The 26122-nt window shown below is 49.3% G+C and overlaps 2 protein-coding genes across 5 annotated transcripts in view; both read left to right on the forward strand.

Annotated features, from left to right (window-relative positions):
• The first annotated feature begins 1178 nt into the window (after window positions 1-1178).
• Window positions 1179-17206, forward strand: ACCS (1-aminocyclopropane-1-carboxylate synthase homolog (inactive)). Of its 4 annotated transcripts, none has more exons than XM_019746457.3 (15): window positions 1216-1814; window positions 2873-3163; window positions 4774-4833; window positions 6721-6791; window positions 7999-8068; window positions 8559-8625; window positions 10633-10730; window positions 11245-11415; window positions 12091-12191; window positions 12830-12919; window positions 13962-14007; window positions 14121-14262; window positions 16338-16480; window positions 16587-16740; window positions 16890-17206. In XM_019746457.3, the coding sequence occupies exons 2-15, from the start codon at window positions 2873-2875 to the stop codon at window positions 16985-16987; spliced, it is 1602 nt and encodes a 533-aa protein (XP_019602016.3). In that variant the 5' UTR covers window positions 1216-1814; the 3' UTR covers window positions 16988-17206. The 4 variants fall into 4 exon arrangements, with proteins under 4 accessions (XP_019602018.3, XP_019602016.3, XP_019602017.3 ...); XM_019746458.3 differs by having other exon boundaries at window positions 1236-1814; window positions 11245-11322; XM_074336249.2 differs by lacking the exon at window positions 1216-1814 and having other exon boundaries at window positions 3084-3163; window positions 8525-8625.
• A 3382-nt stretch (window positions 17207-20588) lies between these two features.
• The window catches only part of EXT2 (exostosin glycosyltransferase 2), a 124384-nt gene continuing 118850 nt past the window's right edge, over window positions 20589-26122 (forward strand). Inside the window, exon 1 of the mRNA XM_019746443.3 lies at window positions 20589-20746. The gene's annotated coding sequence lies outside the window, so the exon portion shown is untranslated. The remainder of the gene's footprint in view (window positions 20747-26122) is intronic.

Consider the following 26122-nt stretch of genomic DNA (forward strand, 5'->3'; position numbering starts at 1 on the left):
ATTGTTCTAGGAATTAATACTATATATACATTTCCAATGTCTGCAGGAGAAGTCCACAGTCCTTATCACAGTTTATTTACAAAGATTCATAACCTGACCCTTGCTTGTATCTATCTCCAGCCTTTCTCCCAAACCTGGAAAGCTCCAGAGGTACTGGATTTGTACTGTACATTAATGTTCTACACTGACTCTAACCTTTAAGGGCCTGTGAAAATGTTGCATCTGCTCTAACACCACCTCCCACCGCCCACACCCCACCCCCTTCCCCAGCCAGCTAGCCAACTAGGACCCAGCCTTCAGAACTCAACCTAAGTGTTGAGGGTGAATGGACTGTGTAGGGCTTCCTGTGTGGGGCCAACGCATGTGTTTGTGGAGTGGGGTTAAAGCATACCTGCTGTAGCTTCCATGGCACTCAGCAATCCCTTTCTTAACAGTTATGTGTATGATCAAACATCCAGGCCTGCGGTTTGATTTGCCCAAAGCTGTGTCTCAGGCCTTTGCAGAGATCGGACACAAAACAAGCAATAAAACTACTTATCTGAATTAAATGGAACACTATGGCTAAATGGAGAAAACTGTCTTATTTGACAGAACAAAACACCAAGGATGGAAAAAGTCATGAGAATTGCTCGAGGTCAAATGGCAAGGCTAAAGTGAAGACAAATGGAGTGGTCAGAAGACAGCCAAGTCTTCCCAGCCACACTTGTATTGAAGGAATCTGCTGATGTCCTTTCATGAGCAAAGGAGACTCAAGGCTCTTCGCATGCCTGGGCCCTGGATCATCTAACTCACTGCCCAAGCCTCAGAATATCTAGGGTCATGGCAGAATTTAACAAATGTTCCATAGATCGAAAGGAGGAGAAATTACAAACTCAGGTGAAAAACTCCCATACGGGAAGGATGTTTTAAGGAGGCTCTCGCCTTAATATGGAAAATCTCCGTGGGCCACAACCAGGCATGTATTTACCAAGAAACCTCCGTGTCTCTAGCGGCCTCAATATTGGGGAACTGAGGCCCAGAGGCAGAGGAGGGCGCCCCCACGAGCCAGCTGGGGAGACCAGGGCCAGGAGGTGGCCCTAGGCGCTCGGGCAACAGAACGCGGAGATGGTAGCGGGCTACCCGCGCCTCTCAATGGTCTCTGCCCTGGGTCTCTTCCCCTTCTCCGGCTTCTCCTCGGGCCTGGGCGGTCAGCGGGCACCGGAAGGGCCGGGGGAGCCCGGGTCCCCCCCGGTGCAACCGCGTGTGCGCGTGGTATCCTGCAGGCCACACGGAGGCGTCCTCCGGCCTCAGTCGCAAGGGGGCGAACTGTTCTTTTACCAACCCGGGAAGTCACGGGGCGTAGACGTTCGCCAGTCCCAGTCCGGGTGCCTTAGGGCTGGGTCTCCCGCGCAGAAAGCACCGACACTGACCTCGCGTCACCTGAGTGTCTACGTCGCGCCTCCCGCTCGGCCAGGTCGGTGTGATCCAAGTTGTGCAGACGAGGAGCCCACCCTTTGTGAAGGGCTCGAGGACTCTGCAGAGGTCTCTGTCCTTCCGTCTCGAAACCCTGTGCTCCAAACACACTTCCTCCTCTTGGAACCTGGAGCTGTGCGGAGGTCCGCCGCCTGCAGAGGCCCTGGCGCTTTCCTGTCCGCCGCGATCGCCTCACTGGGGGATCTGAGACCTGGTCGGACTGTGGACTCAACGCTGCTCCGCCAGAAGCCGGAGCCCGCCCTTGGCTCCCGCGCGGCGCAGAGCTGGTGTCAGTTCACCCCTGGCCCTAGGCTGCGCGGCCCCTTGGCCCTTCCGCTGGCCTGGGCTCTGGAGGTGCCCAGGTGAGCGCTGGGGAGCCCAGCCAATGGGGGAGGACCCCAGAGGCGACTTCGTGGAGCAAAATTTAATCGGGGAGCCCCAAAGTCTTTATGCTGCTGGCTGGTCCCCCATCATTTGGTGTGTCCTGAGTTATTTGGTTGGGGGGCTTGTGCGTTGTGGGGCTGGGAAAATTTGGGAAGAGTTATATATTTTACTGAACTTCGGCCATGAGCCAGGATTTGTTTAAGCGCCTTATCTACATTAACTCATATACTTATATGCTCACTGCTACCCTATGAAGTAGTTATGGTTATACCCATTGTGCAGATGAGGAAACTGCTTTAGAAAGTGGAGGAGCTCCCACCTGCTCTCAAGATGAGACCACCCAATCCTGGCACCCATGCCTCCCACCACTGGGAGGGAAGAGTGTGCCTTGGAGCTCTGCCTGGGTGCCTGCACTTGCAGAGATCCCCACTCTCCACCCCTTAGGTCCCACCCAAGGTTTGCTTCAGACCATCTATAATCTGATCCCACCCATTACCCCTATTTACATCAGTCACTATAAGACCTTTTGGGACTCCAGGCTTTTTCTACTTTAAGCCAAAAAAAATTCTAACCTGGGTTTTTTTAATTCAGGTCAGCAAAAATGGGAAAAGACAATTGGTGACCCCTTAGGCTGCAGAATGAAAAACCCAGAAAAGTAAAACAAACACCTATATAGTAAAGTCATATAAAAGTAGCAAGCGCAAACCCTGGCACGGAATCCATCCTTAACAGAATTTGCTTGAAGTGATTGCACACATGGTTACAACTAGTCAGGGACACAGGATGCAATTAGTGCATAAAGTCAAAGGAAGGGCAGATAAGGAAGGGGGAGGGCTCCATGACTCCCAATTCATTTTTGGGGGGAGGGGATGAGCGAGCGCGCAGCTCACAGTGGCCCATCTGGGGATCTAACCGGCAACCTTGGTGTTATTAGCACCACACTCTAACAAACTGAGCTAACCGGCCACCTCCATCCCAATTCATTTTTGATGGCTTGGTCCTTGATCAGGCATTGAGTGCTTTTGTCTTTTTGCAGATGTTCACCCTCCCTCAGAACGAATCTGGGGCACCTACCACCTGTCTGGACCCAGCTTCCACACAGGGCCTGGACAGTAACTATGGGGATGGTCTGGGAAGAGACTGCGCCGGAAAAGCAGACCACAAGCTGCCGAAGCTCTATGGAGTGGGAGATCCCATCGCCACCTTCTCCTCTGACAGCTCCCACCTGTCCTCGAGAGGAAGAATCATTAAATGGTTTTGGGACTCAGCTGAGGAGGGCTACAGGACCTACCACATGGATGAGTATGATGAGGATAAGAACCCCAATGTGAGTGAAGCCCTCCTCTCCAATAAAGGGCTGCAGGGTGGGATTCCCTACCTTGACCAATAGGGCGGCAGCCAGCTTGCTCTTGTCAGGTTGGACCTACTGTCCTCCGATCTCCAAGAGGGCTTCTGATTGTAGCTCAGAGAGGCCCTAGTTTATTACCTGGATCAGAAAATGACCCAGTTATAATTAAGGGGACCTTGATTTGTGAGGAATTCAAGAACCATGGAATGCTCTAATATGGATTCTGACCCACAGTGTATCAACTATTCAACTTTAGAGCTAGGACGAACTAAGGCTCAGATCGCAACTGTTACTCTTAGGGGTTGTGTAGTGTTGAGCTAATTATTTAACCTCTTTGAACCTCAGTTCATCTCTAAAATGAGATAATGATACCTGCTTTGTAGAACAGTCACAATTAGATGAAATCTGGTTCAATTCCCGCATGGGATGGTGGGCTGTGTCCCCTGCAGCTAAAGATTGAAAACGGTGACTGGACTTGGAGCTGAGCTGCACCCTCCACAACTAGATTGAAGGACAACAACTTGGAGCTGAAGGGCCCTGGGGAAACACACTGTTCCCCAATGGTCCCCAATAAAATCTTTTAAAAGAAAAAAGATGACTTGGATTTGGACTGCGGTGTGGAGATTAGACTCAGGGGGAGGGAGAGAGTGGGCAAGAAAGGAAGTAAGGAAGCTATTGCTATAACGTAGACAAGAAATGCTGGTGGCTTGACCAGGGTCTTAGCCGTGGAGAGTGAGAAGCGGTTGGACTGTGCGTGTATTCTGAAGGTAGAAGTGACAGACTTTTAGATGGGTTAGCTGTGGGTAGAGGGGCCTACCAGTTTGCTCCCAGGGTGCAAAGGAGCAATGCCTTCCAATTGTCATAATCTTAGGTCATTTCAGCTCTACTCTTTCATCCATTACCCCCACTGACTCAGGGGTCAGGACATAGTGCATGAGTCTCTTGGGGACCCTAAGGGACAGCTTGGGCTGTGCCTTTACCCCCCCCCCCCCCCGCTTTCCTATGAGAATAATTCCTGAATGGGGTGGGGATCAAGGTGCTGTGTGATGTTCCCCAAGTCTCTTGGGGAGCCTTCCCACTAGCACAGAGGCTCTTCTTGGTTACATTCACCCTTGTTTCCGTTCCTGCCAGGGCACCCGTTTAGTTTGTACATTCTTTCATCTCTAAACATGTATTGAGTCCTAGTAAGCCCCTGAGAGATACAGTGGTGTCTAGACATGCATCCAGCCTCCAGGGACCTTACTGTCTAGTGGGGGAGATAAAGCATGCACAGCAGTCCCTGTGACCTAGGCAGAAACGGGCCAGCGCTCTGAAGGGGGACAGATAAAGAGCTTCGGGGTTCAGGAGAAGAAAAGATTCCATCCAGGTGGGCTTTTGGGGAAGGCTTTCTGGAGGAGATGGCATTTAAACAGAGCTTTAGAAACGGGAAGATGGGATCAGGGAGCTGAGTGGAAGGCATGGCCTGGGCCAAGTGAAGGTGGAGTGGTTAGAAGGGTGGGATTGCAGAGAGCTCCTGCTTTGCTGCTTCCTCGGCCTCTAATTGGCGCCCTTTGCCATGCTCATCCCGCCTCTGTATCTCTCCTCTCCAGGGCATCATTAACTTGGGCACCAGTGAGAACAAGCTCTGCTTTGACCTGCTGTGCAGGCGGGTAAGTCCCGGTTCACCTCTGGGTGGTAACACTGGCTCTGAGGGCCTGTCTTCTCTAGGACTCCCCGAAATGCTTCCCCCACAAGAGCCTGCCACTTGCCTTAGCAGCCCTGGCCTGGGAGTTAGGAGTCCAGGTTCCAGCTCTGCCTTGGGGACAATTTCCTATGTGGTTTTGGGCTAGTCACCACCCTACTCTCATCCTGTTTTCTTATCTCTTCAGGCTCTTCCCCTCACTGAGTCCCTCTTGCCAGCTGGGTCCCTGCTCTCAGGGGAAACACTCAGTGGTGTTTAGTCAGTATTAAACAACGGGCTCTGAGGAGGAGAGTGCAGCCCTGATTTGTAGCTTTTGCCAATTCCCACAGTGTAAATACTCCTACCGTGGTTAATTTCAGGCTACTGATGTGACATCCCTGAATGCAAAGTTTGGAAGAGAAGCACAGTGGCACACATAATGTGCAGTGGCACATTTATATCATGTTCCCCTTCTAGACACATAGACGGAAATAACCTCAGGAACAGATCATAGCAAAATGTGGTAACGTAAGCAGGAGCAGTCCTGTTTGAGTACTTACCACCTTTGTTGTTGGTATAATTTACTTATATAATTGACATATAATGTGTATAATTGAACTTTTGCAATGGCTGTGTTTTTTTAACACAGCTTGAAAAATTCCTGAGAATTTAATCATCAGATTTCTTGAGCTGGCATGAGCCATCTGTAGCAAACCACTGGAAATACCTGATAAATGTGTCTCCCAAGGCCTAGGAGTCAGAGTTTGGGATTGTGGGGAGAGCGAGGACTAACCCAAGGGGACATGTGTCGAAGGGTGACAAATCCAAGCCCAAGAGGAGAGGGGTGTAGAGAGCAGGTTTGAAAGGCCTGTTCTCCCTAAAGCCAGCTCCGCCCACCCTCCCACCCGGCCTCAGGCTGCTCAACACCATCCAATAGAAATCAAATGTAAGCCACATATAGAATTTTAAGTTTTCTATGTAATAAGTAAAAAGGAATTGGTAAAATTCATTTGAATATTTTATTCAGCCCAATATAGCATATAAAATTTGATCATTTCAACATTTAATCAATATTAAAAAATTGTCAATGACATAGTTGACATACTTTTTTCCAGATCAGGGCTTCAGTATCCAGTGTGTCCCAATTCAGACTAGCCACATTCCAAGCACTCAGTAGCCACTTGGGGTGCGTGCCCTCCCCAGTGGACGGCGCAGCTCTAATGGATGAACCAGAAAGGGAAAGGCTGCAGTTACATGCACGTGGCTCATTACCTTTCTTCTTCTGGTGCCACTGCCCTAAGCCCCTGCCTTTCCTTGACACGGTGTGTGAGATGCCCTGGGAGTCACGAACCAACACCAGGTCCGGTTGGGGATGGTCTAGAAATGGCCACATTTCCCCAAGGGTGAGGTTGAGCTGAGCCTGCAGGAAAGTGATGGCCTGAGTCCCTCAGAAGTTGGAGCCAAGACCGAGGTGATGGAACCCAAGTCTGGGACCTCTTCTGTCACCACGTGGAGAGCTGAGTAGCACTGTCTCCCATCAGCACCTCTGCAAACCCACCCCTCTGGGTTTTTTTAGGTGGCAGTGCTATATACAGACCACTGGACTAAGAGTCAAATAGTCTGGGTTTTGTCTCAGTACGGCTACTTGTTAGCTTTGTGACCTTGGCTGAGTCACCTTACTTTTTTGAGCCTCAGTTTCCTCATCAGCAAAATGGATGTGAGAATGCTGTCCCCACGCTGCTCCCTCACAGTTTCTTTGAGGAGGAGACCAAGTCGTTGGCTTTAGAGGCCCTGGTTCTGCGTGGATGTGGGTGGCAGTGCCGGCCCTCACCGTGAGGGTGTGACCCTTGTTCTGCTCTTCCCTGTCTGTCTCCAGCTGAGTCAGAATGACATGCTGCAGGTGGAGCCATTGCTGCTGCAGTACCCTGACTGGAGGGGACATCTGTTGTAAGTAGTTGCCATAGGCCCGTGGTTCTCAGCCCCAAGGCAGTTTTGCTTCCCAAGGGACATATGGCAAAGTCTGGAGACATTTTTGATTGTCACAACTGGGAGGTGGGTGCTACTGGCATTTACTGGGTAGAGGTAAGGGATGTTGCTAAACCTCCTACAATGCCCAGGATAGCCCCCCACAAGAAAGAATTATCTGGCCCCAATTGTCTATCCGGGCAGGTTGAGAAAGCCTGTCCTAGGCGGAGGGCCTAGTCCTGGAGACCTGGTGATTGTGGGTCTCCTGGCGCATCTGCCTGGAACTGGTGCCTCCCGCCATTCCCACCCCAGCTCAGGAGCTCGCTGGCTTGGTTCCTCTGGGTCTGAATCATGGGAAGGGCTTCAGGGGAGGAGTCTCTGTCCCCACTTTCTCAGCAGCTTTAGAGGAGCCAGAATTAGCTCAAGTGGAGCTGGCTGGGGCCTTCTCCTACTGGTAAGATGGGAGAAGGTAAATAACACCAGTAAGAGTTTGTACTTACTGAGCACTTCCCAGGGGACAGATACGGTCCTAAGGCCTTGGTGACCAAGGAGGACTTGATTCCAAGAGAGATTCCAAAGCACGTGCTTTCATAGTCACCAGGGTGGTGGGCCCTTGAGTGAGACCACGGGGCTCGGATGTGGACCGTACCACTTACCAGCAAGTGACCAAATTCCTTCAAGTCTCAGTTTCTTTGTGAAATGGGAATAATAATAGCAGTAGTTGCATCGTAAGGTTGTTATGAGGATTAAATGAGTAAAATTCTCCAAATAACACCTGTATAAGGTAAATGCTCAATAAATATTAGCAATAATAACTACGATAATAGTTATAATAATAATGTTTGTTATTATTATTATTATTATTATTAGCTAGATCTACATATAAAGTGTTGCTTTTGATATCCCTGAAGTCTGCTGATTTGGTGGGGTTGGCTGTCACAGAACTACTGAGAATGAAAGTTTCTATGCCTGTGGGTAGTGTTGGGGCTGGCCTGGGGTGGGGGTGGGGCGGGGGTGGGGATGGGAGGTAGGTGGGTGCCAAGGAGTAGAGAGAAATACTAATCACGTCCCCCTCTTGGGAAACAGGGAAGGGTAATGGCAGCTGTCTGATGATTCACCAGAGCAGCTTTGGGATTTACTGGGGGTTGAAGACCCTCTGACAAGTACTGCCTATGTGTCTCATCTCCAGCCTCCGGGAGGAAGTGGCCAGGTTCCTGTCTTTCTACTGCAAGAGCCCCGCACCCCTTAACCCGGAGAATGTGAGTAGCCCCCCTCTGCTCTTTCCTGCTCTTCTGCCCCTCCCCCCAACTTTTGGCTGGCCAGGGGTAAGGTGGGGTTGGGATCTGCCTTTCACTTAGTTTTGATTTATTTCCAAGTGGAATTAGGAACACCCCCTCCTTTCTTTCCCCCTCATCCTAGATATTTAGAGTTTGGATATAATTTCTGCCCCACTTTGTCCTGTGGCCCCCCTTTGCCTCTATACCTTTGGGCAAGACTCTCTGAGTAAGCAGCTCCCTTTTCCTTGCTCAGTTGATCTAGAGCGGGTCCCCACGAATGAGCCACATGAATGAACTTGACTCTGAGTCAAAAGGGGCCTTCAAGTACCTCCTGTGGCCTTGCTGTGACAGAGCCCCAGAGGGCACCGAGTTGCAACCTGGCTCTCCCTCTGTGCCATCCTGAAACGGGCTGCAGGTTTTTGATCCCTCCTTAAACAGATTCATCTTTGTCCCGTGGATGTGTCACCCTCAGGTGGTTGTTCTGAACGGCTGTGCCTCCCTCTTCTCTGCTCTGGCCACGGTGCTGTGTGAGGTGGGGGGTAAGTGGACAATGGCCCGCTCAGCCCTGGGAGCTGCCCTGTACCTACACTGTCCCCAGCTGCCTGTCTTCAAGCTGCAGCCGAATGCTTTGGGCCATAAAAGACTACTGGACTACAGGGGCTTGAATAAGGGACTCAACAAGACCCCCAGGGGTCAGCAGTTCTGGGGGAAGTCAGTGTGGTGCCAGGGTTTTGGGCTGTCGCTCTGTGATGACCTTGGCTTTTCCTCATGCTCACAAATGGCTGGCTGGCGCATTCTCACATGGCAGCGTGTCCTAAAGCAGGAAGAAAGGGAGCCTGTGCCTTGCCTGTCTCTTTTGTATTGGCTGGTGGGAATGGAGATATTCTTTCCCAGAAGCGTCCCAACTGAGCTCCCCTTGCATCTTAATGCCCAGAACTGACTCACAAACCCTGGCAAAGGGGAAGAAAAACATGGTTGTTTCAAGCCAAACGTGGTTCATCCCCCAGGCTGAGGGAAGGCCCACCTTCCTTGGACTCATTGTGGGTCATATCTGAAAAATTTGGTGCTGTCTTAGCAAGGAAGAAAATTGGAACAGCTATTCAGTAGGCAGCCAGAATACCTGCTACAAGAACCATGGTCATATGAAGAATACATTCGCCGTGGTCATGGTCAGGGGTTGTTCGTTGTTAGGAACAGAGACCTACTCACGCTAGCGTAATTAATAATGATAACATTAGTAACATTTACTGACCACATTTACTACGTTCCAGACACTGGCCTAAGGCTTTATGCATAGCTGTCATTTAATCCTCACAACAGCCCCTATGAGGTAGGTTCTTTGGTTCTTCTCATGTAAAAGATAATAATATTAAGGCACCGGGGGTTAAGTAACTTGTCAAAATCACACACAGAGAGGTGGTAACCAGGATTTGAACCGAAGAAGGATGATTCATTGCCAGGATGTAATAGGCAATTTCCTGTCCCTTCTAGAACACTCAAGAACGGGAATAGTGTCACACTCTATCTCTCCTGGGGTATGCAGTCTCCCTCCCTGCTCTTTTAATGCCGGCCTTTCTCTGGACATTCCTCAGCTCTTGTATGGCCCAGGGGTGCTGGCGCAGCAACAACTCCCATGACCCTTCCACTCAAGTGCACAATCTCCTCTCACAGTGTCTGCGCTTCTTAGAGCAAAGTCTGGAGAGAGAGAACGTAATGGGTTTCTGGCCAGTCAGGGGATTGGCTCCCTTGGGCCATTTGTCTACCTCTGGTCCATTCCCTGTGGCCAGGGAAGGGAACACGTAGGACAAAGGCTGCCTCTTGCAGAGTAGGGTGGACTGTGCTAAAGGGAGGTTGGGAAAGGAGAGCAGCTTGACCTATGTGTCCTCTTCACACATGGAGGGACGCCTTTAGCTCTGCGTTAGAGTAGAACTTCCGGGTCATCTCATCAACCCCCCCCCCCCACGTCTAGTCTTTGTGTGACATCCTCTCCCTACCAAATGCTCTCAGCCTTTTGTTTGAATGTCCCCAGGGGTGGAGGACCCACTCCTCTTGAAGCAGCATATTCTATCTCTGGGCAATTCTCTGTGTTGTCAAGATTTTCTACTTGTTGAGCCCAGATCATCTGAGCCCAGAGCACCACCCTGCTCTTTCCTCGACTCATGGATCCAAGTTTCCTCGGTCAAGTGTTTCAGTGGGATCCTCTAAGCTTCAATTTCCTCATTGGCAAAGTTAGGATGAGACTAGTACTTAACTTCACAGAGTGACTGTGAGGCTCAAATGAGATAAAATGCAAATCAAGGTTTAGCACAATTCCCAGCATGTAGTAAGTGCTCAATACATGTTAGCTACTAGTTATTAGAAAAGGGAGCGATCTCAATGGAGCCAAGATTTTTCGAAAGAGTTTTGGGAGGTTAGACAGGGAGTACTTGTAGTCCCCAAATGTTTCCCAAGGTCATCGAAGGCTTGCAGAGCTGTGGGGCCAGTGGACAGGGTCTCCGGGTCTTCCAGCCACGGGATGACAGACCCTGGCTCACTCCTGTCCCCAGAGGCTTTCCTGATCCCTGCCCCTTACTATGGAGCCATCACGCAGCACGTGTATCTCTATGGCAACATCCGACTGGTCTGTGTCTATCTGGACAGTGAGGTAAGAGTTCCTGGAACCCCAGGTAGGACCTTCGCTTTCCTGCCCACCAAGACTTTCCTGCATCTGATTTGAGGGTGAACATGGGAGGGTGTCCATGCTGAGGGCTCAGGGGTGACGTCTGAATGGGTTCTATAAGCAGGGCCCATGCCTGGGTTCCCTAGGGGCTCCCAGTCTCTCAGCTCTGAGATCTCTGGGGTCAATGTAGAAGCCAAGGGCAACCCCAGTGAGAAATAGTGGGGTGAGGATGGGGCAGAGCAGACCTCAACGTGGATGTCTTTGGACCCCAATCAGAGAACGTCTGGGACCTCTTCCTGCAAGCTAAGACTGATGAGGGTGTCCCTAATGTGATGCGGCAGGGGTGGGTGGCAGTGAGAGGGGGGTGACACCACCTGAATTTTCCAAAGACTGTTCTAAGGAGGCTGGAGATGACAGGGATAGGAGAGGCCCACAGAGGTCAGCTTTTCCGGGGCAGCGGGGGGCAGGTCACTGAATTTGGCTGTGGATCTTTTTCCAGGTCACTGACCTGGACTCCCACCCCTTCCAGCTCACAGTGGAGAAGCTGGAGACGGCCCTACAAGGAGCTAATTCTGAGGTCTGGGGATCAAATCAAATCCAAGGCTGGGAGTGGATGGGTCTCAGCAGGGCATGGACCCCTCTTCCTGTGGCTGATCTCCTCCTGGGTGGGGTAGGCGCTCTGTGATGGGGACCGGGGGTCAGCATGGAACCGTTCTGGGGCTCAAGCAAGATCCTGTCCATGGAGGGACTTCCCCTAGAGAAGGGCTCTGAGACCTCGGTGTACAAATCAGAATCAACCAGGGAACTTGATTAAAAATACTACCCCCCACGCTTTCGCCTGATTTTGATTTAGCGGGTCAAGTGTGGAACTTAAAAGTCAACAGTCTCCCTGGTGATTTGAAGAGGTGGTCCCCTCACTTTGGGACTCTGAGGCCTCCTGAAGAAAGGCAGAGAGAGGCCAGTAATCCTCCGGTAGTTCCTGTACAGTCCACTTTTCAAAAATCCTTCAACTTTTTTTTTAAATTGTGGTTATCAAAACTATACATGCCCACTGTGGGAATTTTAAAAGGGCACCCCACCCCATAATTTTCCCAACAAGGGCAACTCCTGCTGGTGTTTGGACATATTTCCTTTTGGGCTTTGTTCTTCGCATTTGTTTTCTTTCATAGCAGACACGATGCTGTAGATATAATTCTGTGCCATTGTTTACTTCATGTTGAGGGGTGAACACGGTCCCATCACATTTCCCTGGGAGCCTGCCCAGCGACCAGCCCCAGCCCGTGGGACCATGTGGCTCTCGCCTTTGGGAAGAGCTGAGGGTCTCCCACCCCATTGGTGGTTTCAGGGAGTGAAGGTCAAAGGCCTCATCCTCATCAACCCCCAAAATCCTCTGGGTGACATCTACTCCCCAGAAGAGCTTCAGGAGTACCTGGAATTTGCCAAGAGGTGAGGCACCCCACACTCACCCTACACAGTGTCCAGCAGATCACGGTCTTGACGTGGGCTTTGGGGCAGGTCCGCCTCCCCTTTTCTCTCCACTGTGGCTTCCAGCAGCTTTGGCCCTTCCTGGCAGTGAGATGGGGAGGTTTGTGGGATGCTAGTTCTCTCTCTCTTTCTTTTTATAACAATAGCTGTCATTTATTGCCCACTCTAGGGGCCACGCACCCTGCTAAGCCATTCACATGCTCTTTGTCACCTAATCCTCCCAACAGCCCTATTAGGTACAAATACTGTTATTACCCCCGGTTTACTGAGACTTAGAGTGAGGAGAGGAGCCAGACTTGACTCTGGGTCTGTTTGTATTTAACTCTCGTGTACTTAACTCTGTCCTTCCTCCTGGGGGTGTCTGAGGGCTCCACCTCCCCCCACAGGGCTTCAAAAGCCTCACTGTCATCTGCTTTGTATATGCGGCTTCCTGTGCATTTGAAAAATATAGTCAAAAGCAGGTTGTTCCTGGATAAAACAAGTTTGGTAACCCCAGGCTAGACCCAGTGCCTCTGAATTTCTGATTCACTGCGACCACACCCTGAAGCACGCATTGAGCCTATTAACCAAGCTCTCTCCTCCCTGCCACCTGCCACCAGGCATAAGCTGCACGTGATGGTGGACGAGATCTACATGCTGTCCGTGTTTGAGGAGTTGGTTGGTTACCGCAGTGTCCTAAGCCTGGAAAGGTGAGGCTCCCCCGCCAGAGCTGACTCCCACCCGGGGTGCCCTGGCCCCTCTGTGGCTCTGCCCACAAGGCATGGCCTGCCCCAGAGTGCTTCCTCTTCCATCCAGCTGATCCCATGGCCCTCGGAGCTCCTAATGACAAGATGGGAGGGCTGGGCCACATCAGTGGTTTTCATATTGTCCTGTGGAGTTTCTGAGAACTCCAAGGGGAGGCCCTAGGATTCCTTGAGGGAGGGCTGAGTGGGCGGGAAACTGGCCTTTGCTGTTTCATTCATCCCCCGAGTAGCTCCAGTTCCAGTCATTCTTTCATTCATTCACTCACTGGTTCATTCAGCAACGATACTGGAGCCTCTTGGATGTGCCCCACACTTCCGGCTGTTTGAGCTTTTTCATTAGATTTAGTTTGAGCCAAGAATTTGTGGCCAAAACACCTTTGGAAACACTTGGACCAGATCGTCTGTAAAGTCTGTGAATCTGACATTCGGAGATTCTAACAGTTCCTGATGTCTGTTCAGCCCTTTCAGCCCTGCTGAGTCATTTCTCTCAGCTAGTCCTTCCAAAGCTCTGCCAAGTCCATGAAACACGGGCTGTTACGCCCTTCATTTATGTGTTAGAAAAGTGAGACATAGATAAATAGTGACTTGTCATCTGCTCTGTACCAGAGAAGGCCTGTTTGACAGAGTGACACTTGAGCTACGCTCTAAATCAAATATTTTTAGATCCAATGGCACATATTTTAGGCTTTACAAACCACATGGTCTCTCATTCAACTCTGCCATTATGGCCCCAAAGCATCACAGACAGTAGGTACAAGAAAGAGCATGGCTGTGTTCTGTGAAAACAATGTACAAATGCAGGCCGGATTTGGCCTGCAGGCTGTGGTTTGCTGACCCATGCTCTAAAGGATGCGTGAGAACTGGTGATTCAAGGGATGAAACCAGGGCGTGATCCAGAACCAGATTTAGCAATCCATGTCCTCGTGTGTGACCAAACGTGTCAGCTCTCACGGGTTTGTGTTGTGTCTGTTCCCTGTAATCCCTGCAGGTTGCCTGACCCCCAGAGGACCCATGTGATGTGGGCCGCCAGCAAGGTGGGTTTCTGGCTGGCTCGAGGGTATCAGGGAGGTAGAGGGCAGAGAGGTTAGGTGGAACCGGCTTGCTCTGTGGAGGGATGGCCACCACCTAAAGTGCCTTTCTCCTGTAGGACTTCGGGATGTCCGGGCTCCGCTTCGGCACATTGTACACAGAAAACCGGGACGTGGCCACCGCAGTGGCCTCCCTCTGCCGCTATCATGGTCTCAGTGGCTTGGTCCAGTACCAGATGGCACAGCTGCTCCGCGACCACGGTGACTACCTGGGCCTGGTCCCCTGAGAATATGAGGAGGGTTGTAGTCAGTGTGGCACTGGCCAGGGATCATGGATGCTTCACACATGAGAAGAATTTAAGGTGGTGTTTGAGAGGACCAGCTGTGGGCCCAGGCTGGGGTCATACCTTACTCAGTCACTTCCTGGCTGCAGGGCACATTCCTTCACCTCCTGAGCCTCTTCCCTCATCTGTGAAACAGGGATCATAAAGTTACCTGTCTTGTAGGGTTACTAAATGTGATTTGTCATCCAATCAGGGTAATATCTGACCTATGAGGTGGGATCAAAAAATATGGTCAGTGTTTAAATTTAAAAAATGTATTACAGTAAAAGATACATTCCATTGACCCCCCCTCAAAATACTCCCCCTTGCTTCGAACACACTCATCGCATCGTTCTTGCCACTTTCTGAAGCAGTTCTGGAAGTCTTCTTTCGGGAGTGTCTTTAGTTGCACTGTCATGGCTGCCTCCATGTCCTGAATCATCTTGACTTTGGAGAAGAGCCAGAAGTCGCACGGTGCCAGATCTGGTGAATAAGGTGGATGAGGACACACCGTAATGTTTTTATTCGACAGAAATTGCCGTATACCAGAAGCGACGTGAGGCATGGAGCATTGTCATGATAGAGCATGAAGTAAAGACACTCACGAAAGAGGACTTCCAGAACTGCTTCAGAAAGTGGCAAGAACAATGGGATAAATGTGTTCAAAGTGAGGGGGATTAATGGCAATGTGTCTTTTACTGTAATGCATTTTTTAAATGTAAACATGCACCCTGTTTTTCTATTGCACCTTGTATAATAGGCACTTGGTCCAGGTGAGCTCATTATTTTAGCTCGGAGCACTTCAAAGAGAACAGAAGCTACTAAGGGAAAATTGTCGTAGTGGTAGTCTCTCTCTTTATGCAGATCTGTTCTGTTCCCAGGTTCAGATGGCGAGTTTAGATGGCAAAAGTGACCTGTAATTGCCACCATTTATTGAGCCCTGCCAGATGTTCTCAATGTACCATCTCATTTGTCCCTCCCCAGAATCCTAGGGAGCAGGTATTCCTGTGTTTTCCCATTGTTTTATAGATGAAGAACATGAGGACCAAATACTACGCACCTGCTATGATAGACAAAACTTTTAAAATAGTGGCAGCACCAAGTGTGGGCAAGGATACAGAGAAGCTTCACCGCTCCTACACTGCTGGTGGGGATGTGAGATGGTACAGCGACTTTGAAAACCACTGGCAGTTGCTCATAAAATTAAACACACACACCAAATAGCCCGGCAGTCCCACTCCTAGGTAGTTCCCCTTATGGTCACACAAAATCCTCTACGTGAATGTTCACGGCTGCTCTACTCGTCACCACCCAAGCTGGAAACAACGCAAATGTCCTTCCACAGATGAATGGCGAAATAAACAGTGGTGCGTCCACACGGCAGAGGGTTACCCGGCAATAACTCCCAAAGGCCTTAGGCTGAGTGGAAGAATCCAGTCTCGAAAAATGATACTACTGTATGATTCCACTTTTATGACATTCTGGAAAGTGACAAAGAGCAGACCAGTGGTTATGGGGAAGGGGATGATGGGACTATAAACTGCGCAAGGGTGTTCTTTGGGGTGAGGGAACGGTTCAGTTACACAAATCCATACATGTGTCAAAATTCACGGAACGAGATAGCAAAAAAAAAAAAAAAGTTAATAAAAAGAAAAGGGGGATCGGGGAGGCAAAGTTGCCCAAGGCCCCACATCTTGTCAGTGGGCACCTGGGATCTGAACCTCAGCCTGTGTGACTGGAAAGCATCACTTTGTGAGTGGATTAGCCTTTGTTTAGGGTCTGCCTCCTGAGGGGCTTTGTCTACAGGCCCTGGAGCTGCAGAGCCAAGTATCCGCATTTAAGGTACTTTCTACCCAGTACTGAATATTCTGATTGCCCAATCAGCTTGCTAGAGGCAGGGCTCACCCAGTCTTGGCAGCTCATGGCCTTTTTCTTTTCAGCATTTTAGGCTCGTGGGACAGAGCTGAGGGTTGATGGGAGATTTATTTTTCCGTTTCTCTTTCACCCAAACAGACTGGATCAGCCAGGTGTACCTGCCAGAGAACCATGCCCGGCTCAAGGCTGCACACACCTATGTCTCTGGAGAGCTCAGAGACCTGGGAATCCCCTTCCTGAGCCGGGGAGCAGGCTTTTTCATCTGGGTTGACTTGAGGAAGGTAACACAGGTGGAGCTGCAGGTGGGGAGGGAGTTGAAGCCTCCCACCAGTGGGTGAGGAGCAGGGGCGTCTTCCTCTGCATCCCGAGCTCCTTCTACCCTCCTAGTACCTGCCCGAGGCCACCTTTGAGGAGGAAATGCTGCTTTGGCGCCGCTTTTTGGACAACAAGGTGCTGCTGTCCTTTGGCAAAGCCTTCGAGTGTAAAGAGCCTGGGTGGTTTCGCCTGGTCTTCTCAGACAAGGCCCACCGGCTTCGCCTGGGTGAGCCATCTGCCTTCCCAGCCCCCCTCCTAACTGCCTCCTTCTGCCCGCCCTCTTCTGGCCCCACCTGGGGCCCCAGCAGCCTCAGCTTGGTCCTCCCCACCCACCCAGCCATCCGTGCTGACAGGATCCTCACTTCCCCTTCCCAGGAATGCAGAGGGTCCGGCAGGTGCTGGAAGGCAAATCCCAGATGGCAGAAGTCCCCCCTTCCTGTCAGACCCAGGAGCCGAGGAGCCAGCACAGATGAGCTTGTGGCCACAGGGCCTGGCAGCCACTGCTGACCTGGGTCTTCAGGGCTTCGGAGACTGTCTGTGGATGAGCCATTTGCTGGGAAGATAGCCCTGCCCCTGAAGATCTGTTCCTTGCCTCTCTTGGTAGCAATGGGAGACTCCTTAAGTTGTAGTTCAACTTGGCCCAACTCCCATCCGTCCCCACCTCCATTAAATAAAACTGGAAGAAACTAGAAGCCTCTGTTGTGGGTAATTTACAGAATGGAGGAGTTGTGACTCCTTCTTAACCACAGCCCTTAGCCCCCTGTGGATGTGAAAACAAACAACCATACCTTTTTTTTAGTAGCGCTTTCATTCTTCCTCCTTTGTTGCCAGGGAAACAAGTCAAAGAAACAACACATATAAGAGAGGGTATGCACCCCAAATAAAAAAGAGTGATAATTCCCAAACTACACGGAGAAAGGAGTTAATTCTCTATGTTCAGATTGTTCACACACTTAGGATGTGTGGGCCCTGGCACACCTGGGACCTGGGACCTGGGACAAGGTGAACAGGACCCCGTGGGGGGCTTCTCTGACTCCAGGATGCTCTTCCTTCTCCTCCTTCCTGGGAAGGAGCTGCTTTCACTGATGCTCCCAAACCAGAGTCACGCAGCCATGGCTTTGGGGATAGATATGGGGCTGGACCCTGAACTGAGGCTTTTGTGGAGACTAACTAACCTTTCCACCCTGAGAATGCAAAGGACCACCCACCCCATCCCCAGGGGTGCTTTAGTTCAGAGTCCAAAAGAGCTTTCTGATCTGACCTTAAAGCCATGTGTTGAGGTCCCTTGTCTGGTGACGACACTCCAGTTTAGTAAAGCTGTCTCTTTCCGTGTTCCTGTTTTAAGAGAATGTCAGTGAAATCAGTGTTTCTGTAAACCATGCTATTTGTTTTAGGATTTGTTTTCCTCTTTCTGCCTTTCTTTCAGTCCTCCTCCCTGTCTTTTCTTGAATACCTTCTATGTGCCAGACACTGTGTTAATTACATATATTGGTCCTAGCTCTAACAACCCTGGGAAGCCGACATTATTCCTCATTTTAGAGATGAGGAAACTGAGTCTCAAAGGGATGGAATGACCATCCCAAAGTCACTGGAAAAGTAGCTCCAAAATATCAGAGCCAGGATTCAAAGTCAGGTTGGTTTGGTTCAAAATCCTGTGCTCCTTGTACTCTGATGATGCCACTTCCCTTGAAAGCCATGCCCTTTCTAGCTCCTAATTCCACATTTTCTGATTTACTGGCTAAGCGGGTCTGTGTGCCATCTTTGCTTTGTCCTGTACCTTCCAAGTGAATAACATATTTCTCCAGCCTCTCCTCTTTACAGCACTGAATACTAGGACACGTCTGTACCTTCTCAGAGAGTTCAGGTCCCGGCTCCCACTCTTCGCTGGCTCCCACTCGGTCACCCTCAGCTTCTTTGTCATCAAATAGATTCTAATTTCACAGCTTCTATACATTCTCACTTCCAATGACTTGCATGGTTTCTACCCCTAGAAACGTAACTATACTGTTTTAGCCACACCTGATTAAAAAACACTTGTTCTTTCTGATTGCTTCTCCTTGATCACATCTACCTTTGCTCACAACTCTTTCCTTTGCTTGGAATGCCCTATTCACCTCTCTACTGGTCAAAATCCTGGAGAGCCTCCAGGACCAGCAAAGAGATCAGTCTTACATGTTGTCTTCCTATATCTTCCCAACTGGGTGCAACTGCTTCCTCTTTTTTTTTTTTTTCAAATTTCAATTACAGTTACATTCAGTATTATTTTATATTAGTTTCAGGTGTACAGCATAGTGATTAGACATTTATATAATTTCTGAAGTGATTCCCCCCCATTAGTCCAGTACCCACCTGGTACTATACATAATTATTACAATAGTATTAAGTATATTCCCTATGCTGTACTTTACATTCCCAGGACTATTTTGTAATTACCAACTTGTACTTCTTAATCTCTTCACCTTTTTCACCCAGCCCCACCCCCCCTCCACCTGGCAACTATCAGTTTTTTTCTCTGTATCAATGAGTCGGTTTCTGTTTTTTGTTTGTTTGTTAGTTTGTTTTGTTCTATAGATTCCACAATTGCTTTTTCTTTTGAACCCTGTAGCATTTTGTTTATATTCTCCTCTGCCGCTTTTCCCCTTCTGCTTTGGCTAATCTTACTTGTGAATTTCTCTTCTTTCTATTGAGCTCCTACAGCATCCGGGCACTCTTTATTTCACAAAAAAATACTCACTGAGCACTTACTATGTGCCAGGCACTATACGTACCTAGAGTTATAAAGTGAATAAGATAGGCGGGTTCCTCAAAGGCTATGGTCTTTAACACAGAGAGTCCTCATTTAATGAAAGAATGATTAATTTAAAACATTTAATACAGATAAAGCAAAGGAGAAAACAAAATGCTCTCCACTTACCTAGTTCTCAAGTGGGGTTTATGTGTCCTAAATGTCCTGTCCTTTTGGGGGGGATGTGGATTTGGAGGGCAGGAGAACGCTTTTCGGGATGTGGAGACGCAGAATGTGGGTTTCCCATCTCCAGAATACTCTCATCCCAATCTCCCTGGATCTGTGACAAGCAGGCATTAACTCACAAGCATATTTCTGAAAGTACTGTTGCTGCTGGAAGCCACCGTGAGCCTCTTCAGACTCAGACTCATCTCCATGAATATTTAAGCGGTGACAACTTCCACCAGATGGCGCTAAGGAATAGCTGGGACTAGAAATGGATTTGGATTCTGCAGCCAGTACCAGTAAACTACGTAGGCCCAGTGGGGTCATCTCATTACCCTCAGTAACATCAAGCTGAATTTTGATTGCATTTTTTAGAGTCCACTTACTGCCTTATGACAGGGATTTTACTGTGCATGTAGAAGGCTAGGTCACGTAAATAACACAGAAACAAAATGAAAATAGAAGTCTCTCTTCCCCATTTCTGCTTCCACAATTTCTCACCACGAAACTTAATTACTTCTTGGATTTCTTCCAGGAAAAAATATTATACACATGCCTGAATATATACATATCCCTTCTAGTTATATAGTTATATAGAAGGGATCATATTTGCACACTGTTTTTTGGACTATGCTTTCATATGAACATATGTTGAAGATATTTCCGTACCAACACATATATGTACACTTGCATTATTTAATTCATGTTCATAATTTATTTTGGTTGTGTCCAGTTTTCACTATTATTAGAAACAGTACTGTAATGAATATTTTTGATAAATATTGTTGAGAATATCTATAGGGTAGACTCCATACAGAGGGATTCTTGGGGGAAGGTTACCACATTTTACATTTGAGGGATACTGCCAAATTGCCCTCCAGGGATGTTGCACGTTCACCAGTACTGATTATAATAAAATGTCTACATTTTTGTGAGTTTTATAAGTGAAGCATGCTGCCTCGTTGTTTCGGTTTGCAGTTTCTTTAGTTATGAACAAGGCTGCCCAGCCTTGAGTTGAGTTGTACGGTGGATCCCGAGCTTGGCGCGTCTGTCTGGGAGAAAACAGTAAGCCGTGCCCTGACTCCTCCTGTCCAGCAGGGGGCGCGGGCCCGGGCCGCTCCCGCATGCGCAGTGCGCTCGGTGTCAGACGCCGAGCCGCCGGATCGCCGGCGCCGCCCTCTCCCCTCGTTCGTGCAGCCCTAGCCGGGCGGCGGTGGCCGGTGCCCTGCGGCATGAACCGGTGACCGAGCGCGGGGCCGAGCGGGAGGCAGCCGTGGCCGAGGTAAGCGCGGCGAGGAAGGGCCGGCGGTCGCCGAGGTGGGGCTCGGACCTCCCCGGGCCGCGGCGGAGTCGGGGCCCGGCTGCCGGAGAGGAGCGGGCGGGGTGGAGGCCCGAGGGCTGCGAGAGGCGCCCCGCAGCCCCGCGGGGGCCGCTCAGGACGATCGACCGCGTCTGGAGCGCTTTGATTTCCGCACCGCCTTTTTCTGCACCTGGCCTGCCCCGCACTTGGTTCCCACCTGTCTCCCCTGCCCACGCCTGTCCTCCGTCCGCTCCTTGCGTTTCTCCAGGGGCCCTGCAGCTTCCGTTTCCCTCGGCCCCACCCTCCGCGGTGACCATTCCCACCTCCTTCCCACGAACTACAGGGATCTGTTTCCTCCCGCGGGGACTTGTGCTCTGCGCTCTGTGATGGCCTGTGGCATCTCCGGCGGTGCCGGCTGCCGTGGGTAGGATTTGGTGCATGGTGTCCCCCCAGCTCTGAAAGATGCCTGCGTGTCTTGGCATTTGGAGTTTTCCCACTGGTGGCGGCAACCAGATCAACGTATACAGTTTTGAGACTCGTAATTGCTTGGGTCAGTGTTAATTCTGTGCCAGCCCCGTGCTCTAAGGAGTTAAACTGCACTTGGTTTGTAAATTTCAGAGCTCACAGGCTGTTCACGGTAATACAATGTATGATTCAGTTTCCATCATTTCTCACTTCCGCTGACTTAAGCCTCCTGGTTGCAAGATACTGGTATGAATGGATTCGATTTTTCGTCAGTCAGGTTATGCTGGCATTGCTAATTGAGGAGTGAAAAAGGTTTATCTAATCCTGGCTTTTAAAGGTAACCAGGGGAGGCAGTTTCACATGTGAAGAGCCCAGGCTCCAGGGCCGGACTGCCGTCCTTCAAATCTTAGCAGTTGGCATTTCTAGTTGTGTGCTGTTGGGCAAGTTAGTCTTGCGGTTGTTGCACTTTTCCCCTGTCTCTAAAATCAGGATAGTAATAGCTTGTCACATGGCACTGTTAGGAAGATTAAATAAGTTAACACAAAGTGCTTAAAACTGATCCTGGCATATAGTAAGTCCTCAGTAAAGTTGAGCTATTAGTTATTTAGTTATGTGCATTGTATTGATTATAGTATAATCCCACAAAAAAAGGGGCACAGTTTTTTTTAATTATTATTATTGGAAACCATTTTTAGGGCTGGTTAGCCATAATATAACTAATTATAAAGAACTCTATCAGGTTCCTGCTTTTGCTAATATTTGGTTCCTTTGTTTTCAGGAACAGTTGGGTTAAGTTCTAGTGTAGCAGTGGCCCTGGGGGTTCAGTTGTGAGGGCTTTTGTTAAAAGGTTAAAATAAGAGATTGTGACTCAAAACATTGGACTAAGTGGATTGGATATAGCCTATAGCACCAAGGAAAGGTTATTCAGGCAAATTTTAGGATTAAGTAATTCCAGGAACAGAAAATGTATCTCATCCTGACAGTAGAATGGGGTTAAAAGATTTTTCCAGTGACTCAGTACTTGATAGCTAGCCAGATAATGCCAGTGTTTTACAGGGACAGGGTTGATATCTTTCAAGGAGGTTGAAGTGTGTAGGGCTTGGTTGTAAAATTCTTGTTTTGGTCCAGGTTATGGTTGTATATGGAACCAACATTCGTTAGCAGGAGATTCCTTTTGGTCTGTCCTCTTCAGGGAAGTTCTGCTAGGGGAGAGGAGGGTGTTTAGGGGGAGGTACAGAAAATCAGTCTATGGAAGTACTTAGCCATTTCCCCCCTTTGGAAACTGATTCAAGAAAGAAAATTATCAGAGTTCGTCACCATGTAACTCAAAACTTGGACCCTGAACAGAGTGTGCACTGATGGAACTGGGAAGGTTAGACACATTCATTCAACAAACATTTATGGTGCTATGAAATGAGCTCTAGACGTGGTGTCAGATGCTGGGAATACTGAGCACAGATGAAAAACTCTGACTACAAGGAAATCATAACCAGTAGAGGAAAGAGACTTACAATTACTTAACTAATTAATATAATATGGCAAGAGCTGTACTGAAGTATGGAAAAGGAATGCATGTGGACGCTCACAGCGAAGGTTGTCTGTCTCTAAAGTACCACTTACTAAGGGGCTTCTTTCTTCATTTCTCCTCCTTTTCTTTTTCATTTAAGGCTTTTCACCTCATCTCTTTTATTGTTTTTATTCTACCTCGAGCACTCGCCATACCTCTCAGCCATTTGGAACAGACTTGTGGGCGCTCGCGTATCTCCTGTGTAGGGATACGTCAGAAATGTGAGTTTACATCTCTGGGGGTAACCCTCAATAAGTAGGGGATGGGCTTCCGTGGATGAATGTCACGGCTCCGTATCTTTCAAAGGGACCATTCTGAGGTGCATTTTTTCAGAGGGACCCTAGCAGGACTGAGCCCCATTTATTTGCCCAGCTTAGTGTATGTTAACCAGCTCTGCAATGCACTTTAATGGCTTTTCCCTGAATCCTCTCCTTACTCCCTTACTCCGGCTTTCCAGATACACCTTCTGCAAGAAACTTGCATGCAAGTCACTTTGTCTTAGTTTGGCAGAACATAAACTGAGGAAGTTGGTCTTAGAAGTAGCTCTAAAAAGCAAGCCCTGGGAATGGGATCACTCATCTTCGGAGGGCAACAAGGACCCCTTTGCTGGTGGTAAGTGAGGTGTTGAGAGCTCCTGGTGCTCTCTAGCATCTTCACCAGTGGTGGGTTGGGATGAGATTCAGGTAGAAGGGACAGCATTGGCTGTACAGTAGCTCCAGCACTTGCCCAATATGTGGCCAATGGTAATGATAAGGACGGTGGAGTGGTCTGGCTTTCCTTAGTCCCTTAGTAGCCTCGAGGTCAGATCAGGCTCAGTTCACAGAGATGTCAACTCAGGACACACTGTGAAACACTGAAGGCTCCGCGATAGCATCTGTAGCTGGAGGGCAGACTGCATTGAAAACCAGGCCCAGAATTTCATCATAATTCTGGCAGAACTGCAAAGGAAGCTGAATGCACAGCCTTGACCGGTGGCTTCTGCTGAAGTTCAGGCGTGAGACCTGCGATGGGGATATTTGGGTGGGGGCAGTGAGACCTTGAACTCCCGTAATTCCTTAGCTCCTCTGGGCCACCGAAGGTTCCACCTCTCTGCTATAGAGGAGAACAGCTTCTCCTTGCCTGGCTGCTCTGCAGAGACCTCACTTGAGGCAGATGCCTTGCAACATGTTGCTTATCCTCAGAATCTGTCTCCTCCCCTCAGATCTCAGCGTTGCCTAAGTAGGCAAGCATGGTCCCTGCTGCACGGGAAATAGCTTTTGTACTGAAAGAGTGGTAGGCCCTGATTCTTATGGACCAGCTGAAACTGGAGGAGCACATGTGGGAGTGAATTGTGAGCGTGTTAGACCAGGAGTGGGGGTGCTGGTGGACTAGAAAGCTGGCTGGGGGCATTCTCTCATGATTCAGGATTTAAGGACCTAGCAAGGAGAGGGAGAGCCAGTGCTGATAAGCTGCTGGGCAGGCTTCTTAAAGCTTGGACATGGCAATAGCCAGTACCACTGGTTCTCAACTGGGGGCGATGGTGCCTCCCCAGGGGATATTTGGCAATGTCTGGATATATTTTTAGTTCTTGCAACTAAGGATTGCTTCTATTGAGTAGGGATGCTACTAAACTTTCTACATTGCACAGAACACCTCCCCATGGAAAAGAATGATCTGGCCCAAAATGTCGATAGTGCTGAGGTTGAGAAACCCTGGCCAGCATTAAATGAGGCGGAGGTGGCAGAGCTGCCTTGGCAGAGTATTGAGGAAAAGCTCAGAAGGAGATTGGAAGTAGAGATTTGACTTGGATTCATTTCTTAAGGCCTGAGATGCACTCCGTGTCCAAGTTCCCGGGAGGGCACAGTCCCTTCTCTCTGGTAATAGGAATGCCCCGTGATGGGACCGGCATCTTTGGGAAGCTCGCAGTTGGCTGTCCTCTGTAGGCCAGGATTGACTTTAGGAGATATGACCATGGAACTGGGTTCCCAGGCATCTATGAGGATGAGAGGATTCTGAAATAGCAGAGGCCAGGTGGTGCCACTAACCACCAGAGGCCAGGTAGACACAATACCCAAGTGGCATCAAGACCCAACTTGCAACCAGTGTGTCTTAACCCCCGGTGATGCTAATGGAGCATGGTCTTCCTAAGAGCAGTATAGACAGATGGGTGGCCAACGAGGGTGCTGCTTACCTTATATAACCAGAAAAAAACAAGAGCTGGCAAGCAGGCTAATGTCAGCTGCTGCAACGGAAAAATCACTGTTTGTCACCTGGTTTTCAACTGTGAGCTCTCAGACCCATGTCCCATGGATTGAGAAGGAGGCTGGATGTCTTTGAAGGACTTTGTGACATCCTGCAAGTATGGACAAATGTCCCCCTCCCCCGCCCCCCAAGGGAACCACAGCTTTGTCAAACTAAGTGTACATCAAGGAAGGGCTAATATCCTGACCTTTTCAGGGCTGTTGACTAAGGGTCTGAGCTGATGGCAGTACCAGGCAATCCTCAAGCAGCAGCAGACAGCAGTAATTGCCCAAGCCTCTCATCCTTCTGAGGTTCAAGACATAGTCTACGTGGTTCTTCGGAGGGTTCCTAGCAGCCCTAAGGGCCCCCGTTGCCCACAGCAGCCGCAGGTTGACTCATTGCTTCGTGGCCTTCCCTTGTTTCCCTGTCTCTCTCTTGCTCCATCACTCTAGCTTTCTGAGATCACCTCCCAAGTAAGTAAACGACCTGCACCCCCATCCTTGTCTTTGGTTCTTCATCTGGGGAGGGGTGAGGATGGGGGACCCAAGCTCTGATAGGTAGGAAGCAAAATATGATGCCAGGACTCTCAACCTCGCGGGATCAGCCTCCTCTCATTCCAGCCCTTCCGGTGACCACCTGGGACCCTGGAGCCAGTTCCTTCTCCTGCCGGGAGAGCTGCTGTGGCTCCGTGTCCCCACCGACCCTCGGAGGTGTTGCACTCTTCTGTTTCCCCACGCTGGTGGGCAGAAGGTGTCTCATTGTGGCTTTAGTTTTCCTGACCATAAATGAGACTAAACAGCTTTTCAAATGTTCATGTACCATTTTTGTTTCCTCTTCTGTGAAATTTCTGTGCAAGTCTTTTGTCCAGTTTTCTACTTTTTGTTTGTTTTTTGCTTTGTAGGAGTTCTTTATTCTGGTTTCTAGTCCTTATTGGTTTTATGTATTGTAAATATCTTTAGGTTTGTAGACTGTCTTTTTACTTCCTTATGCTATCTTTTGATGAACAAAAGTTTTCAATTGTAACCCTGAGTTTATCTTTTTATGGTTTGCACTTTTTGTATTGTTTTAGAAATTATTCTCTGCCCCAGAGTCATAGATAGTCTCTA

The sequence above is a fragment of the Rhinolophus sinicus genome, chromosome 14 (assembly GCF_057876585.1).
Source record: "Rhinolophus sinicus isolate RSI-liver-muscle chromosome 14, RSI-T2T, whole genome shotgun sequence".
Classification (NCBI taxonomy): domain Eukaryota; kingdom Metazoa; phylum Chordata; class Mammalia; order Chiroptera; family Rhinolophidae; genus Rhinolophus; species Rhinolophus sinicus.

Coding starts and splice junctions, on each gene's coding strand:
- ACCS (XM_019746457.3), top strand. CDS start 2,873: ATGTTCACCCTCCCTCAGAACGAATCTGGGGCACCTACCACCTGTCTG. Junction 4,834..6,720: donor TTGACCTGCTGTGCAGGCGG/GTAAGTCCCGGT, acceptor GTCTGTCTCCAG/CTGAGTCAGAATGACATGCT. Junction 14,008..14,120: donor TGATGTGGGCCGCCAGCAAG/GTGGGTTTCTGG, acceptor TTTCTCCTGTAG/GACTTCGGGATGTCCGGGCT.